Below are 20,100 nucleotides of genomic sequence, written 5' to 3'. Positions count from 1 at the left end.
GAGTAGGTTGAGACAAGACTGGAGAGGTGGAGATATGCTCTGGAGAGAATAGGAATGAAAGTCAGTAGGAGCAAGGTGAAATTAAATGTGTGTGAATGAGAGGGAGCATGGTGGAATAGTGTTTACACAAGGAATAGAGGTGGTGATGGTAGATGATTTTAAATACTTGGGATCAACTGTCTAGCATAATGGAGTATGTAGAGGTGAATAAGAGAGTGCAAGCATGGTGGAGTGGGCTGAGAAAAGTTGCAGGAGTGATTTATGATAGAATGATATCTGCAAGAGTGAAGATGAAAGTTTACAAGACAGTAGTGAGACCAACAATAATAATAATAACTACATGAATTAACATTATGAAAATAAATACTATATCAAATGAAAAAGGAGAGAACTTAAAGGCCTAAAACAGGACAGAAATGATGTGTGCTGAAGTATGTATCGTTTGAATTGAACCAGATAATAAAAAAAATCTGTTTCAGACTTGTGCAACAACAGAACCAGTTTTAATTTCACAATGTATGCAAAAAACAAACAAACAAACAAAAACTCAATTTATTCTTTCATTCCTAAACACATTCTTTATTTCCATCACAGCATCTTTTTGAGTGATCCTTGGTACTTCAACAATCTGTGTTCTTCAGGTAAGATACCATGAGGACTTTGAGAAGACCAAGGGCAGTTTTACTCCCACAACATCTGACCTTGTGATGGAGCGTGTGAAGAGGAACACTCAGGATTTCAGCGACATTAGTTACCGTGGTATCCAGAGGCGCGTGGTAGAGATGGAGAGGAGGCATGCAATGGAACACGACCAGGAGACTATCACTGGTACACACGGAAGCCTGCACACAGCATTAAGCATGGCAAATGGAATATGCATGCAAAAATTATTTTACAAATCTGAATTGTAAGAAAAAAAAAAAGGTAAAGGCGCAAAAGTACTCTCTACTCCACTCACTACTACTACTCTCTGTTTTCAAATTAATCAAATTTTGTGAAAATACTGCAGATTATAGACATTTCCTCCTTGTCTATTATGTCTGTTAGTATTTAAAAGCTCATTTAATACAAATTAAAGTTATTTTCAGTGACTAATTACTTCACTGATCATGTGTCATCAGATCTGCGTGTGTGGCGCACAAACCCTGGTTCAGTGTTTGACTACGATCCTGCTGAGGACAACATCCAGTCCAGGAGTCTCCACATGATGTCAGGTGGGTGAAAATACACAAAATGATTTATCATGCAACCCCAACTCAGAAAATAGTTGGACAGTATGGAAAATGCAAATATAAAAACCACACATATACTCAACAAAAATATAAACGCAACACTTTTGGTTTTGCTCCCATTTTGTATGAGATGGAGTCAAAGATCTAAAACTTTTTCCACATACACAATATCACCACTTCCCTCAAATATTGTTCACAAACCAGTCTAAATCTGTGATAGTGAGCACTTCTCCTTTGCTGAGATAATCCATCCCACCTCACAGGTGTGCCATACCAAGATGCTGATTAGACACCATGATTAGTGCACAGGTGTGCCTTAGACTGCCCACAATAAAAGGCCACTCTGAAAGGTGCAGTTTTGTTTTATTGGGGGGGGATACCAGTCAGTATCTGGTGTGACCACCATTTGCCTCATGCAGTGCAACACATCTCCTTCGCATCATCCGTGAAGAGAACACCTCTCCAATGTGCCAAACACCAGCGAATGTGAGCATTTGCCCACTCAAGTCGGTTACGACGGCGAACTGGAGTCAGGTCGAGACCCCGATGAGGACGACAAGCATGCAGATGAGCTTCCCTGAGACGATTTCTGACAGTTTGTGCAGAAATTCTTTGGTTATGCAAACCGATTGTTTCAGCAGCTGTCCGAGTGGCTGGTCTCAGATGATCTTGGAGGTGGACATGCTGGATGTGGAGGTCCTGGGCTGGTGTGGTTACACGTGGTCTGCGGTTGTGAGGCTGGTTGGATGTACTGCCAAATTCTCTGAAACGCCTTTGGAGACGGCTTATGGTAGAGAAATGAACATTCAATACACGAGCAACAGCTCTGGTTGACATTCCTGCTGTCAGCATGCCAATTGCACGCTCCCTCAAATCTTGCGACATCTGTGGCATTGTGCTGTGTGATAAAACTGCACCTTTCAGAGTGGCCTTTTATTGTGGGCAGTCTAAGGCACACCTGTGCACTAATCATGGTGTCTAATCAGCATCTTGGTATGGCACACCTGTGAGGTGGGATGGATTATCTCAGCAAAGGAGAAGTGCTCACTATCACAGATTTAGACTGGTTTGTGAACAATATTTGAGGGAAATGGTGATATTGTGTATGTGGAAAAAGTTTTAGATCTTTGACTCCATCTCATACAAAATGGGAGCAAAACTAGATTTTCTATTTCATTGCAGACAGCATGAACCCAAGATATTTCATGTATTTTGTAGTTACCTTCATTTCATATGCATCCATTTTTTCATTTCAGGCCTGCAACACATTCCAACAAAAGTTGGTTCCGGGGCAATTTAGGGCTAGTCATGAAGTTAAAAAAAAAAAAATTAAATTAATAAAATAATTCTGAATGTTATTTCAAACAGGTGATGTCAACAGGTGATTGTAATCATGATTTGGAACAAAGACAGTATCCATGAAAGGCTGAGTCTTTGAGGATAAAGATGAACAGATGATCTCCAGTTTGACAGCAAATGCATGAGAAAATTGTTGAAATGTCATAAACAAAGTTCCTCAGAGAAAGATTAGAGGGGATTTGGATATTTTTCCCCTCTACAGTGCATATCATTGAACAATTCAAGGATTCTGGAGGAATTTCTGTTCATAAAGGGCAAGGATGCAAGATTAGGCTGAACACCTGTGATCTCCGATGCCTGTTATATCCACCAATGCCACTTTACTGTGCAAAACAAAAAGAAGCATAATGGTAATTGTTGTGTTAGAAAAATTTGTGGTTCGTCCTGGTGGAGAAATGACGCTGGTTTCCACTGGAATTAGCAACTTTATTACACACTGTACAAGAACAATTTAATGGTGTTATGCTCTCGCTCACTCTGATCTGCCCCGGCTGCCTGCTCTCTGCACGGCAGCCTCTTTTATACTCTTTTATAGTCTGACCGCCTCGAGCTGGTCACACTCAGACAACACAGTCCTCACCTGTATATCAGTACTGCACACATATTTTTTCATTTAAACGTATGTGCAGTATTCCCTTTTTCCTTTGTAAGTTCAGTCTTGTAGGAGGAAGAACCTTCCTCTTCCGACATTCCATAGCCTGTTCAGGTGGATTGCTCTCCACCACTCCCTGTGGAAACTCATCCGTCTGTTCATTCTGTTTCCACAGTTTCGTTAGGCACTGTCAAAATCAAAATCAGAATGATCACCCTCATCCTTGCTCTCTGAGTTTGAATGCTTGTTTTCCAACAATTGATTTACACGTCTCTTCAGGACCCAGAACTTAGGTAACTTATCCATTCACCCATTTCTGTCTTCCCCTGTAGCTTCTGACAAGTAGAGCTTGACCTACAGAGAGTTCTCTGAGTCTCCATTTTGCATGGGACTGTTTCTGAGCAAGTCAATCCTGGACCGTTTCAGAGAATTTTGGTTTCAGCAAAGACATCCTGGTGCGAACCTTTCTTTTCAAGAATAGTTCTGGTGGTGTTTTCCCATTTGTTATTTAGATACCCAAACAAGAATTTTACAATACATTCTTTGAATGAATGAATGAAGGAAGGAAGGAATTTATTCGGCACACAGAATAACAGCACAGACAATAACAAACTCATAAAAAAGAACGTGTGGCCGAAAGGGTGAAAGCAGAAGCAAAGCTTATAGATACCCTCCCCTTACACCATAAAAAATAAAGAAAGTAAAGAATGTGTACATACTATATAAATATATATATACTGATAACAGCAATACAAAAGAAATGTGCACAAACAAAACAACTCAGACAGTGCACCAGAATTTTAAGACACAACCAAACAAGCAACAGTGCATACTCGTAAACCCAAGCACAACAACAAAATGGTAAACCTAATTTTCCAAATTATAATGGGTAAGTATATTATTTTTGTAAAGCCTTTAAAAGCTGACTAAAGTACCAAGTAACTTAATAGTATCAGGACAGTTATGCCAAATATTAACACCCTTAACAGAAACACAATGACTTTTTGCAGTAGTTCAGATCCTCAGTTTCTCAAATAATAATGTCCCTCTCAAATTGTAGCTGGAATCCCTCATTTTAAACAGATCCTGGACATGTTTAGGCAAGGGTTTATTTTTGACTTTATACATAATTTGTATTGTGATATAATTAACCAAGTCCCAGAATTTTAAAATTTGCAAACCAGCAAATAACGGATTTGTTGGCTCACGATATGGCTTATTACTGATAATTCTTATAGCTTTCTTTTGCAATAGAAATATTGGATTAGTATTAGTTCTATATGTATTTCCCCAAACCTCAACACAGTATGTCATATAGGGAACAAGTAATGTATGATATAAGATGGCCAAAGAATGTTGGGAGAGGAAGTCTTGTGCTTTATACAGAATTGCAATGACTTTTGACATTTTAGATTTAACATAGTTAACATGTGTTTTACAGCTTAATTTATCAATATCATGTAATAATAAATTTCTGCTTACGTTCCTGGACTTATTACCAAATATCATACACTTAGTTTTACCAAAATGGAGCAATAATTTGTTTGAATCAAACCACTGTTTAAATGTATTTAATTAATTCTCCATCATGTCCAGGAGCTGTCCCAAATGATCTCCACTACAAAACACAGTCATATCATCAGCAAACAAAATACAAAATAGGGACTGGGAAACCAAACATATATCATTAATGTACAAAAGAAACAGCAATTGCCCAAGGACTGAACCCTGGGGTACCCCACATGTAATCCTCAAAATGTCAGAATTTGTACCACCAATGTGGACACACTGATACCTATTGCATAAGTAGCTCGTTATCCAGTTGAGTGCCAATCCTCTGATACCATATATTTTTAATTTGTCCAGTAGCGAAGTATGTTCAATAGTATCAAATGCTTTCTATAAATAATAAAAACAGTATATTGTCTATTCTCGATCACGTTAGAAATTTGTTCAACAAAATCCATTACTGCCAGTAAAGTAGTGCAAATTTTTTCTAAAACCATATTGCTGCTCGCTAATGATATGATGTTTAGCTAAGAAATCATTTAACCTCATTACAAATACCTTTTCCAGCATTTTAGAAAATTGTGGTAAGAGGGAGATTGGTCTATAATTTGAAAAAATATGTTTGCCACCAGATTTGATCACTGGTATCACTTTAGCTTTTTTCATTTTGAAGTGAAATCTCCCAGTCATTAATGACAAATTACAGATATACGTTAAAGGTGTAACAATACAATCAATAATATTTTTAACCAAAAACATATCAAAGTTGTCACTGTCAGCTGATTTTTTCCCTTAAGTTTATGAACTATGTCAATAATCTCTTTTCATCCATTCCTTTAATGAACATTGAATCCAGAACTATTTTAGTTGTTTTGCTGTTTTCCAAAAACCATGTTTTAGAAGACACAATTGAATTTGCTAAATTTTTACCCACATTAACAAAATAGCCATAAAATGATAAAATGATCTGCTGTAGCTTTCTTTTCTTTAACAACTGTATCAGTATTTGTATAAAACAGCAGGATATTCTTTAACAACTTTTTTCTTATTTATAATTTCATTTAAAATCTTCCGAGTACTCTTTATATTCATTTTATTTTTTCCAATAAATCACAATAGTACTGCCTTTTACATGATTGCATAATATTAATTAGATGGTTTTTATATGTCTTACATCTTCTCTCAGCTTCATTTGTTCTCAATTTCAATCAACAATTTTTTTTCTTTTTACATGCATTCTGAAGTCCCTTAGTGATCCAAGGTTTATCAATATTTTGCTTATATCCAACTTTTGACAGAAAAGGGCAATGTTTATCATACAACTTGGAAACAGTAGAAATGAATGATTTGTAAGATTGATCTACATCCTCAATATAAATGTCACTCCAATTTTTATGTAATAAATCCATTCTAAGATTTTCCATAGATTCCTTTGTTAGTTTCCTTGTAAAGTTCGTAATGTTACTATGGTCACTTTAATTGACTAAGGAATTGAAAGCAACAAAAACAGGCAAATGGTCACTGATATCACTAATGAGTAGTCCTCCTGTTAGATTTCCCACAGTAATATTTGTCAATATATTATCAGTAAGTGTTGATGTATTCCTGGTTATCCTAGTTGGATGAGTAATCACTGGGTACAATCCCATACAAAACACAGAATTTATAAATTCATCTATATGTAATTGACTATGAGGATTTAGGCAATCTATATTAAACTCTCTGCATATAAACAAAAGCTTATTGTTTTTAAAAGTATTGTACATGTCTGTCAATTTATTAAAAAAAATATGTTTGATCCAGGTGCTCTGTAAATGCAGCTTATAATGATGTTTTTTGATTTTTCACATTTGATTTCCACTGTAACACATTCCATGATATTTCAAGAGAAAAGGACATATTGTTAACAATTTCACAATGATAACTCCAGCGTAAAGTGCCACGCCATTGCCGTTTATGCATCCTGCTTATAGGAAAAAAATCATAACCCTCAAGCTGGACAGTGTCCATGTACTCATCTCTCAACCATATCTCAGAAACCACAATAACAGAAAAATGTTTATTGACATTTTTTAAACAATCCTGAATTTTAAACAAGTTTGTAGAAAGACTTCTAATATTAAAATATATATTAGAGAATGACACATTTATCATTGAACAATTCTTAAATTGTTCCTCAGTAAAGTAATTACAGTGGTGAGTAATATTTTTGAGAAAAAAAAAACAATCTGCATCTATATTATATTCAATGTCAAGTTTTATGTTTAGAGTACTCAAAAATTTTAGGTCAAGCTCCTGTGCAGAGGTAAATTGGAAAGAATCAATTTAATTGACATTATAAAAAAGTTGTAATCCACAAACCAAACTTGCAGCTAAATGAAGACGGTTTGATATAAACCAGTACCTGATATAGGTTTTCTCAAACGTTTACACATAACAAAGGGAGATTAAACAAAAATCAAAATAAAAATCAAAAAGCGATAAAGAACCAGTAGACATTTTCCTCTTTGAGGAGCAGTCACTTAAGATTACTGAGGTCTGAAAGCTCTCGTATCATTAGGACTTTCACTTCATCCGGAGTGCCATTTAATTTAATCCATACTTTACAATTTCTGGTCCAGGTCACTTGTAGTTTTTCTGTTTTCGAAGAACTCTGGCTTGTCCTGCAATCTCCACATTTTTCTTCGTCAGATGTTCATTTACGTACACCTCGGTTCCTCTCAACTTTTTTGATAGCCTTAACAAATCATTCTTAAACCTCCTGTTCACAAACTGGATAATAATAACCAGTTTCGACTTTTTGTCTTTTCTTGAGACTGAATGGCAGTCTGCAATATCGGTACTATTAATGAGGATGTCCTTGGAGGAAAAAAGTGAATAACTTGTTGCTCCAGGGAGTGAGTTTATTCCTGCGTGACCTCTGTGTCACCAGCACTGCTGCCCACAGCTGCTGCCATGGCATATGTCCGATGATTAAGTCCGGACACAGTTACCTCATCCATCCTCATGTGTTGCTCCAGTTTATCTACACGGTTTTCCAGTGTTCTAATTTTAATGTCTTTCTCCTGTAAAATTCTTTTAAGTTCACGAGCCTCCTTCAATAAACCAAGCAGTTCAGTCTGTTTTTTCACCACACCACCGAGTTCCTTCAACATGAAATTTAAGGGGAGTTTGACCTCATCCAAGTCTTTGCTGCTAATGCCTTTTTTTGGCATGTTTGGAGAAAACAAAGTTTTACCTTGTGGGCAGCAACTACACTGTCTGACTGGGGTGCCCAGCCCCGATGTAAAGCCGCCGCTGGATAGTGGCTAACCAGGCCTAGCCAGAGTCCGGGCCTCCCGGTAGGTAACCGCAGCCAAAGCCCAGAGGCCTGATGGTCCAGCCACCGCTGTCACTCGCCCGCGCCTCTGGCGCTCCTCAGCTCCGACGCTGCTGCTGGAAAGTTCCGCTGTCGAGGCTGTCAGTTCTAACATCGAAACCCGACAGCTCAGCCGCTGCTGCCAGATAAACTCGCCGTCGACACTCGTTGGCTCCGCCGCCACTGCTGGAAACTCCACCACTGCTGCTGGTAAGTTCCCCGTCAATACTCGTCAGCTCAGCCGCCGCCGCTGGAAAACACTCCGCCGTTGACACTCGACAACCCTGCTGTCGAAGCCCGTCAGGTACACCACTGCAACTTCGTCAGAACGCCGCCGGTCATATCATACCATCATGAAAATTGATACACGGGTCAACAATGACAACCTCTTACAGGTGATAGGGGCGTGGCCATGTGCACAGCAAAATGCCTCCATAGCGCCCTCTTGCAACTTTGACTTCTTTCAAGTGTTATACCACCAAGTGCTTGACTTTTGGCTAGGGACCTCTTAAAATTTTGTACCAGCCTTTCAGCCAATCTATTTGAAGCTGGATGGTATGTCAGAGTTTTCACATGCTTGATAGCATTCAATTTCAGGAATGTCTCAAATTCATTTGCAATGAATTGAGGTCCATTATTAGTTACCACCTTCTTGGGGCAGCCCGTAAGCGGAAAACAAGTTTCTCAAAATCTTACTCATTTTGCATGTCATGCCAGTCTGCATATGGATGATTTCTAGCCATGCATTTCTGGTATGCATCCATCACTACTAAGAGTCTTTGGATTCTGAAAATCAAGGTGACTTCTTTCCCATGGACCTGGGGCCTCATGTACAAAGTGTGTGTATGCACAAAATGCGGCCTGCTTCCGTCTCAATGCCAATGTTCAGATGTATCAAAAAGTGAAATGACAGTGTTTCTACAGCTATTGTTCCACTGAGGACATGTACAGGTGATGCTGGGAATCGTTAATAGTATGAAAAGTTGAAGTCATCAGAGTGCACATCAGAGACACACTGATGAGCAGGATATTCCTACGAGTTTGCAGTTATATGGGTGGATATTAAAGCATGCGCAAAGTGATGCGTAACATGGTGCTAAGAGTGGCTTCATTAGAGGCCCTTGCAAATGGTGCGATCTGATGTGAGGGAAGACAAGGATTTTCTTGCAAATGACGACAATTGGCTCATAAACTGATTTTGATTACCAAGGCCACTGTTACTAGAGTTGCGCGCAGACCTGCAGCCGGCCCAGAGCGCAATACGGCAAAGACCCAGGGGTTGTCTGTGCCCACACAGGTGCCCACCACACTGGGCTTCCTGGCGACAGGGCATTCCAGCATGAGCTGGCTGATCAATCAGGAGTGTGCCAGTCACCCTTAAGCAGAGCCATGCCAGCTGTGTGGAAGGCAATCATCCGAAAGTCATCAAGGTACATCACATTCCAACATTACAGCGCAATTTGCAGCGAGAGCCGGATTCTCTAATATAATCAAATTTGTTTTTTCGCAATAGGGAGCAAGTTTATTCCATCAATGTTCAACCCACATGTGATGCGCAAATGCATCTACCTAAATTGTGCCTGGGTGTCCTGGTTCAACGCATGACTAATCCATCCTGACTGCTAACAGCCAGACGACTTCACACTGACTAACAAAAAAGCGTGAGACTAGGCTGCCCCAACCACTCTGTCATGCTTCGTCACAAATTGATTGCTATTTCCGTGACACAGATTTATATTTTACGTCTAACCCCAACCCCTTCTCCTAACCCTAACCATGATTGCCCCCCCACCCCTCGTGTCAACCCGCATTTTGTGCCCCTGTCTGGCACGTGCGCAATGAGTAAATAGTTCACTCACGTAAACTGTCCCGAATGAAACCAGCGTGGGCACATACGGGTATGTGTGCATTGAATTTTTTCCTTTTTTTTTGTTATTATTATTACTATTATTATTATTATTATTATTATTTTCTTTTTGTTGCTTGATCGTGAAACTAGAGCTTCTTACCCCTCTGGGGCCGACACTGTCGTATACGACGGCTGAGACCAAGTTTTACTACATTATAAATAACTTTTTAATGATACGAGATAGAAACTTACTTGTTTTTTTTTTTTGCTGAAAAAATAATTCCGTGGACTTTTGAGCCAACCATCCACCATCTTTGTACTCCTCATAGAAGCTGTGTGATGATGTGCGCAATGTAAGTGTCCAGTCAGAATTGGTTCACCGTTACATGGTTTTCCAAAATCCAATCGTAGGGCAGATTTACCTCACGTGATACACCAAAGCTTGTTTTTAGCAGTAATGTGTTACTAGTTGGCCCGTTTGAATAGCCTCCTGGCTGCTGGCTCCAATGCACCCTGCGCCATTACGCACAGCAATCAGTGAAAGTGAGCAGAGGGAGCAGACGGAGGGCCTCTCACACAATCTCACGTGCTCAAACAGAGTGTGTGAGTTTCAGAGATGCTCCACTAGTCATTGCCTGTGAATATTATTGAATAAGCCTGTGGCAAGCTCTCTCGCTCCGGCGTAAAGCACCATTTACCATATCAATGGACCGAGGGGGAGGGGCCGCTCCTCAGAGTGTAAATGGGCCAAAGTGTGAAAGCTGCTTTCAGAGCAGGACAGAACATTCCAAAAACACAGTCATCTTCATATAAGTAGAAGTTTGTGATGTGACCTTTGTGTAATAGCAGACAGAAATTGCTTTGAGATGAAGACAAACAAAACGCATAGAACATTTTGTATATATTGTTCAAAATGTACATTTGTGTTTATTGATAGAACCTTTTTGTTGTACAGTCTTTTACACAAGTTACCTTTATAAAGTGTCAAAACAGTTGTTTATTATAGTTTGCTGTGTGTTTTGAATAAATGTGTGTGGAAAATGATTTCCCGCTTTACTTTTTCCTTTCATATTTCTGATTATAAACCTTTATTACACTTATAAAACACCACTATAGCATATATATTCTGAAAGTACAAGTTGTCCTGAAAAAAAGAGACATAAAACTTGATTGTGGGATGCAGGGAGAGCTGTTAACAGCAATAATAAAACATTTATGCAGGCGAGTGAACTGTCCAAAAAATGCCCTCGGACCCCAGAGGGTTAACAGGCCCCCGATTGTTACCCTGCATTTGTCAATGCATGGTGCCCCTCACAGTTTTAACATCAGTGTGTGTGCACTGCCCTGAGCCCACAGTGTTGTAGCCCCACAGATACATGCACCCACTAACTCTTTTCCAGTTTATTTCATGTGACAGGATAAATAAACTATCCCTGCGTGTCTCCACGTAATTCCCAGTCATCTGTAGCTCACACTACATATGATTTCTTTTCTGTGTTCATGTTGAGTGATATGACAGCATGGGGAATCCCAGCTCAAATGGCCTATTTACATGAATTTGCATATTTAAATAGGGACATGGCCAGGGCAGAGTTAAGTGCATGTGCACTCAATTCCATGTTCAGTGGGATGTACAAACGGAACATGCATGGATCCATGCCTACACACATTTTGATACATCTGAATATTTTTTTGCTTACAACAGTTTCTGGGTTTTGGCGTATGCCAGGTTTTCTAGGAAATCCACGCAAGTCTTTGTACTTGAGGTCTCTGAAGCCCATATCCACATATATACTGGAGCTGCAGCTGGTACACAACGCTGATGTTTACAGATTTCACACTGATTAACCTCAATTTCAACATTGCCATCCAATGTTGGCCACCATAATAAGCTTCTAGCCAACGACTCATTTTTACCATGCCACAGTGACTGTCATGTAGCTCTGCAAGTAACCTGTTTTGCAAACTTTTCTCATATTTCATGGTCAGATCAATTTTTTGCCTCAAATATGGCAAACTATCCAGGTATGAAACTCGAAATATCGGATTTGGTTTTGGACAATTCAGTGGGAAATTACTGCACCAACCCCTACCGTTGACGCATCACAAGCCAATATGAGTGGTAGCTCTGAGTTGAAATGCTCTTGGGACTCCAGCAAGAGCGGTCACATCTCCTCCTCTCTCTCCCCCGCTATCTCTGCTCCAACTTTCAAAGTCCCTACTTCACCAGACTGTGAATTTTTCAAATTGTATTGGATTAACCATGGAATTGATCAGCTGGTCTCGGAACACTATTGACACCATTTTTTCAACAAGGAAATCAGGGCTGGGGACCCTGCGTGCCCAGATGGAACCAACCCTGCGGACTATGTTCTCAAAGCCTGGGAGAAGTGGCATGTTGCGTGCTTGGTACCACTCTCTGTGGAGGACATCAAAGATTTATTTATATTTCGTTTTATCATAGGAGGGCTAGTACCTATTGGTTTATGTGCTGCCCTGACCTACCGGAGAATTGGCAAGACGGCTATTACCAGAACCACAACCCTTCATCTGTCCGTCATGATTAATGACTTGGGCAAGGTGATACATTCTCAGACTGCGTTAGTCCTTGAACTCAGACGTAAGTTGGATATCTTGGAGCAAATGTACGCCTTGCAAAGGAAGATGTCGGAGACCAGGGAATAGTCATAAATTGGATTTGGATGGTTAGAGGACTGCAAATGTGCTTTCTCTGCTCAACTCTAAACATGGCAGGCTTATCAGTCTCCGAAGGTCAAAACACCCCACTGTTTTCCTCTAAAATAATTTTGACGGCCTTTTGACGGACTTCGATGGTCTGTTGTTGTCAAGGCAACTCCAGACATAATGCACACACTGACAGAAACTGATACAAACTCATCTGACTGATACAAACTCATCTCATCTGCATTGTGGGTGGTTGGCTCTCACTGCGGTATTGTATCACTTCCTGTTCCGGAGCACAGCGGTGTTTTGCTGTATCTGTTAGCTGTTTAATCTGTGCAGTTAGATTGAGAACTCCCAAGGACCTGCCAAATGGCAGTTATACCTTTAAATCCCAAGGTGCTGCCAAATGGCAGCTGCACTCCCTGGATTTACATCTCAACGACCCCCTTTCATTTGTAAATGCAGCCATTAGATCTGTTCTGGAGGTTTCTTGCACACACCTTTAGGGGGAGGGGTATGCTTGAGCAGTAGTTTGTCTGAACCAGGGCTCTCAAGTTTTCAAGTTTGCTTGGAGTGAGAATTGGGGGGTGTACGGCGGTCCCTCGGGGGACTGGTGGCCATGTCAATGTGTCAATGGCTACAGCAGAAAAAAGTGAAGGTTCTGGAATGGTCATCTCAGTCTCCTGACCTCAGTATCATTGAGCCGCTTTGGGGAGATCTCAAATGTGCAGTTCATGCAAGACAGCCCAAGAATTTACAGGAACTGGAGACCTTTATCCAAGAAGAATGGGCAGCTTTACCATCTGAGAAAATAAAGTGTCTCATCCACAACTATCACAAAAGACTTCGAGCTGTTATTGATGCTAAATGAGCTAATACACAGTAGCACCTTATTCAGCTTGCACATTTGTCCTCTTTGTGTCAGCAAAAATAAAAAATAGTTTCAGTTACATTTGTAAGAAGTAACTCTAAAGACAGAACCCAAGTACATAAGAAAAAACAGATGTTTAGTTATAAAGAATAAAATAAACTTTTCAACTTTATCAGATTCTTTGACCATAAAGACATACCCATAGCTTTAGGAATGATATTTGTACCACTATTACTTCAATAGTTATTATGCTAATGTTTTGTTATTTCTATATTCTTATTATTTCTATTGTTACCAGGTGACATTTGACCTAGTTTGTCTGAACGCACCTGGCACTGCCACATCTCCTTTCTGTGAACTTGTTACAAAAAACACAACACTTAGTAGAAGAAATTTAGATTCAAGATTCAAAGCTTTATTGTCATATGCACAGTACTTTGCTGCCCACACTGGATGTCCAAAATATCTTATATAAATCTAAGTATAAGTAAGTAATAAAAGATAAAATAAAATAAGCATGCAACAGTATGATAACAAAAGTATTCTAAACTCTAAACTCTGCCAATAAGCCTGTGTACATATGTGTGTGCTTACAGATTGTCTGAACACATCTGGCACTGCCACAACATCTCCTTTCTGCATTTTCCACATGTTAACTTGTTGCAATAAACATAACGCTTAGTGGCGTGGTTATTCTTGCAGCAACACTTCACCTGGCACAATGCCCTTTTCCCTGTGTCAGGTGTGCGTGGTTGCTGCTGAAGTTTATCCTCATTACACACCTCCTTGGCTGCCATATGCCCCTGGGCAAGCTCTCTTGCAAGCTTCACCAAGAAGTCCGCCCGTCTCTCTTTGACCCCAGTGCATGCTTGGTAAAGCACATGTGCATTCAGTGCTGCAATGTCAATCATGTTGTAAAACACAGCGACTGGCCAACGCCATGTTCCTGAACGCACAGTGTACTTTATGACCATCTGGTCCATGACATCCACACCACATTTCTGGCTGTTGTAGTCGGTGACTGTGTTGGGCTTTTTTTTTCGGGTATCCCCAGTCTCCACAACACTGTGCATGCTACTGAGGATGCACACAGTCTTCATCCGTTTGGGCGGATAAACGGTCAGTGTGGCACCAGAGGTTGAAAACACCTGTGTGCTGAATTCCTCATGGTCCAAAGTCTTTTTGGCAGAGTCTGGAAGCTCACGGCGAACCTTGTTTACTGTGCCAAGGAGTGTGGTCTTCCGGCTGAGCAGTCGCCGTGCTAGTGACAATGAGGTAAAAAAAATTGTCTGTGGTAACGGTTCTTCCTTTGTCCATAAATGGTTCCATAAGCTTCATCACCACATTTTCCGATAGTTTTTCCCCTGTTGGACGACTGGGGTCTTTGCCAAGATATGGGATGATGTTGCATACATACTTGAATTTCAGGTCACATGCAACCCAGAACTTTATGACAAACTTGTCAGGTTTTGAAGCAATGTACTGCAGGAAACGGCAACGGGTCTTAGTTGGAAAAAGTTGCTCATCTATGGTGATGTGCCTTCCTGGGTTGTAAGAAGTAATGCAGTTGGTAACAAAAGACCCCCAAATGTCAGAGACTGCAGCAAACCGGTCATTTGCGACTCGTTCACTGCGTGTGTCCTTGTCATCGAAGCGCAGGTGCCGCATGATGTCCTGGAAGCGGTTTCGAGCCATAATCTTGCTGATTGAGGGCACTCCCAGTGTTGCTGACCATACATCATGCACCGCTGGAAGGCGGACAATCCCTCGCAGGATGAGGATTGCAATGAACGCCATTAGTTCAGGGACAGCCATGAACCAGTTTCCCTCCTGTGTCTGGCGTGCATGCTGGACAGTCCACCCCTGAATGGTCCGAAGCATGTCCAGAGTGATGAAACAGAGGAAACTCTGTAAGCGACTCAACACCTTTCTTCTGGCCAAAGCAGTTGGCTCTCCATCTGTGGCATAACAATCAATTGGGGTGTGATGCAGAGGCCTTCCGATCTGTTCCTCACGCCACACTGTGCCGTCTTTTGCCGTCTCTGTCAGCCACTCGTGTGTCTCCATGCGACCTTTCTTTTGTGGCGGTGGCGAAGTGTCCTCATCTACAGGGTGACCATATGTTTGAGATTTGATTAGTGAAATGTTGAAATAATGTGCAATTGACAAAGATATTATTCGAATTATAATTCCAAAACATCTCAAGTATGCCTCCTTTGTACTAATTTAGGATTTTCACACTGCAAAAAGTGGCATATTGATTAGTCAAAATAGCTCAAGTTCAGATCTTTAACCTTATTTTATTTTGCCTTTTGAAAACCTGGTAAAGGTAAAGATATTTTTACATAGATTTAGAAGACAAAAAAAAAAAACACTCAGACAAAGAAAAAAGAAAAAACACTCAGAAAAAAGACATTTTTTACTTAAACTTTCATAAAAACCTAAGTAAAAACATCTTATCAAGACTTTTTTGTCTTGACAAGTCAAATTTCTCAATTTAAGATAAAATATTATTTTTTGAGCAATTTTAACTTATCAAGATGGTACTTTTTGCAGTGCTTCTCTTCCAAAAACACAACAGCCAAATACAGGCAAACGAAAATAGGAAATTTGTGAAATTTTACCAGAAGAATTTTCAGAGTTGGAAGTCAGCGCAAGGGTTATTTCTTCTCCATCGGAGTCACACGGGTCAACATGGTTCAGGATCATGTCCAAAGCTTGCTCTGTGCTATAAAGCTTAGCCATCTCTGTGTCTCTCAGTCAACAGAGTGAGTATGTGTTGTGAGCTGGCTTTCCAACACTTGCACATTCTGATCTAATGGCCCCCATGTACATAACAAAAGGTGGCCTAATGAGATGTAAAGTACCCCAGTGCTGCCATTTGGCAGCACTTGGTAGATAGAGGAGTAGTGTAAAAATGCTGGTAATCCCAGTGTTAACTAGATAACGATTTGTTTCACAGTGTAATCTTCACGTGCCTTAACTAAAGCACTCCCTCTGCTGAATCACCTCTAAATTATTTACACATTATTCACTTTGTGTGTTTTTAGGAATCCGCTAGCTTAGCGCAGCTACTAGCTCTTAGCCGGTTTAGCATGGTGGCTTCTCCTGTCTCTCCTGCACCTTTCTGCTCTGGGTGTGAAATGTTTAGTTATTCCTCGGCCTCCTTTAGCAGTAATGGTACTTGTAATAAGTGTAGCTTATTCGTAGCTTTGGAGGCCAGGCTGGGCGAATTGGAGACTCGGCTCAGCACCGTGGAAAATTCTACAGCTAGCCAGGTCCCTGTAGTCGGTGCGGACCAAGGTAGCTTAGCCGCCGTTAGTTTCCCTCTGGCAGATCCCGAGCAGCCGGGAAAGCAGGCCAACTGGGTGACTGTGAGGAGGAAGCGTAGTTCTAAACAGAAGCTCCGTGTACACCGCCAACCCGTTCACATTTCTAACCGTTTTTCCCCACTCAACGACACACCCGCCGAGGATCAAACTCTGGTCATTGGCGACTCTGTTTTGAGAAATGTGAAGTTAGCGACACCAGCAATCATAGTCAATTGTCTTCCGGGGGCCAGAGCAGGCGACATTGAAGGAAATTTGAAACTGCTGGCTAAGGCTAAGCGTAAATTTGGTAAGATTGTAATTCACGTCGGCAGTAATGACACCCGGTTACGCCAATCGGAGGTCACTAAAATTAACATTGAATCGGTGTGTAACTTTGCAAAAACAATGTCGGACTCTGTAGTTTTCTCTGGGCCCCTCCCCAATCGGACCGGGAGTGACATGTTTAGCCGCATGTTCTCCTTGAATTGCTGGCTGTCTGAGTGGTGTCCAAAAAATGAGGTGGGCTTCATAGATACTTGGCAAAGCTTCTGGGGAAAACCTGGTCTTGTTAGGAGAGACGGCATCCATCCCACTTTGGATGGAGCAGCTCTCATTTCTAGAAATCTGGCCAATTTTCTTAAATCCTCCAAACTGTGACTATCCAGGGTTGGGACCAGGAAGCAGAGTTGTAGTCTTACACACCTCTCTGCAGCTTCTCTCCCCCTGCCATCCCCTCATTACCCCATCCCCATAGAGATGGTGCCTGCTCCCAGACCACCAATAACCAGCAAAAATCTATTTAAGCATAAAAATTCAAAAAGAAAAAAATAACATAGCACCTTCAACTGCACCACAGACTAAAACAGTTAAATGTGGTCTATTAAACATTAGGTCTCTCTCTTCTAAGTCCCTGTTAGTAAATGATATAATAATTGATCAACATATTGATTTATTCTGCCTTACAGAAACCTGGTTACAGCAGGATGAATATATTAGTTTAAATGAGTCAACACCCCCGAGTCACACTAACTGCCAGAATGATCGTAGCACGGGCCGAGGCGGAGGATTAGCAGCAATCTTCCATTCCAGCTTATTAATTAATCAAAAACCCAGACAGAGCTTTAATTCATTTGAAAGCTTGACTCTTAGTCTTGTCCATCCAAATTGGAAGTCCCAAAAACCAGTTTTATTTGTTATTATCTATCGTCCACCTGGTCGTTACTGTGAGTTTCTCTGTGAATTTTCAGACCTTTTGTCTGACTTAGTGCTTAGCTCAGATAAGATAATTATAGTGGGCGATTTTAACATCCACACAGATGCTGAGAATGACAGCCTCAACACTGCATTTAATCTATTATTAGACTCAATTGTCTTTGCTCAAAATGTAAATGAGTCCACCCACCACTTTAATCATATCTTAGATATTGTTCTGACTTATGGTATGGAAATTGAAGACTTAACAGTATTCCCTGAAAACTCCCTTCTGTCTGATCATTTCTTAATAACATTTACATTTACTCTGATGGACTACCCAGCAGTGGGGAATAAGTTTCATTACACTAGAAGTCTTTCAGAAAGCACTGTAACTAGGTTTAAGGATATGATTCCTTCTTTATGTTCTCTAATGCCATATACCAACACAGTGCAGAGTAGCTACCTAAACTCTGTAAGTGAGATAGAGTATCTCATCAGTAGTTTTATATCCTCATTGAAGACAACTTTGGATGCTGTAGCTCCTCTGAAAAAGAGAGCTTTAAATCAGAAGTGCCTGACTCCGTGGTATAACTCACAAACTCGCACCTTAAAGCAGATAACCCGTAAGTTGGAGAGGAAATGGCATCTCACTAATTTAGAAGATCTTCACTTAGCCTGGAAAAAGAGTCTGTTGCTCTATAAAAAAGCCCTCCGTAAAGCTAGGACATCTTACTACTCATCACTAATTGAAGAAAATAAGAACAACCCCAGGTTGCTTTTCAGCACTGTAGCCAGGCTGACAAAGAGTCAGAGCTCTATTGAGCCGAGTATTCCTTTAACTTTAACTAGTAATGACTTCATGACTTTCTTTGCTAATAAAATTTTAACTATTAGAGAAAAAATTACTCATAGCCATCCCAAAGACGTATCGTTATCTTTGGCTGCTTTCAGTGATGCCGGTATTTGGTTAGACTCTTTCTCTCTGATTGTTCTGTCTGAGTTATTTTCATTAGTTACTTCATCCAAACCATCAACATGTCTATTAGACCCCATTCCTACCAGGCTGCTCAAGGAAGCCCTACCATTATTTAATGCTTTGATCTTAAATATGATCAATCTATCTTTATTAGTTGGCTATGTACCACAGGCTTTTAAGGTGGCAGTAATTAAACCATTACTTAAAAAGCCATCACTTGACCCAGCTATCTTAGCTAATTATAGGCCAATCTCCAACCTTCCTTTTCTCTCAAAAATTCTTGAAAGGGTAGTTGTAAAACAGCTAACTGATCATCTGCAGAGGAATGGTCTATTTGAAGAGTTTCAGTCAGGTTTTAGAATTCATCATAGTACAGAAACAGCATTAGTGAAGGTTACAAATGATCTTCTTATGGCCTCAGACAGTGGACTCATCTCTGTGCTTGTTCTGTTAGACCTCAGTGCTGCTTTTGATACTGTTGGCCATAAAATTTTATTACAGAGATTAGAGTATGCCATAGGTATTAAAGGCACTGCGCTGCAGTGGTTTGAATCATATTTATCTAATAGATTACAGTTTGTTCATGTAAATGGGGAATCTTCTTCACAGACTAAGGTTAATTATGGAGTTCCACAAGGTTCTGTGCTAGGACCAATTTTATTCACTTTATACATGCTTCCCTTAGGCAGTATTATTAGACGGCATTGCTTAAATTTTCATTGTTACGCAGATGATACCCAGCTTTATCTATCCATGAAGCCAGAGGACACACACCAATTAGTTAAACTGCAGGATTGTCTTACAGACATAAAGACATGGATGACCTCTAATTTCCTGCTTTTAAACTCAGATAAAACTGAAGTTATTGTACTTGGCCCCACAAATCTTAGAAACATGGTGTCTAACCAGATCCTTACTCTGGATGGCATTACCCTGACCTCTAGTAATACTGTGAGAAATCTTGGAGTAATTTTTGATCAGGATATGTCATTCAATGTGCATATTAAACAAATATGTAGGACTGCTTTTTTGCATTTGCGCAGTATCTCTAAAATTAGAAAGGTCTTGTCTCAGAGTGATGCTGAAAAGCTAATTCATGCATTTATTTCCTCTAGGCTGGACTATTGTAATTCATTATTATCAGGTTGTCCTAAAAGTTCCCTG

General features: G+C 40.3%; 1 protein-coding gene across 1 annotated transcript in view; it reads left to right on the top strand.

Moving 5' to 3' along the window:
• The window catches only part of LOC117524088 (nebulin-like), a 267,815-nt gene that overhangs the window by 235,577 nt on the left and 12,138 nt on the right, over positions 1 to 20,100 (top strand). Inside the window, 2 exon segments of the mRNA XM_034185819.1 lie at positions 642 to 828; positions 1,122 to 1,214. Of these exon segments, the coding sequence (XP_034041710.1) occupies positions 642 to 828; positions 1,122 to 1,214 (280 nt within the window).

This window comes from Thalassophryne amazonica, chromosome 14 (assembly GCF_902500255.1).
Source record: "Thalassophryne amazonica chromosome 14, fThaAma1.1, whole genome shotgun sequence".
NCBI classification, from domain to species: Eukaryota; Metazoa; Chordata; class Actinopteri; order Batrachoidiformes; family Batrachoididae; genus Thalassophryne; species Thalassophryne amazonica.
Note: the sequence above shows the minus strand (reverse complement) of the source record. Positions and strands in the feature narration are given on the sequence as shown.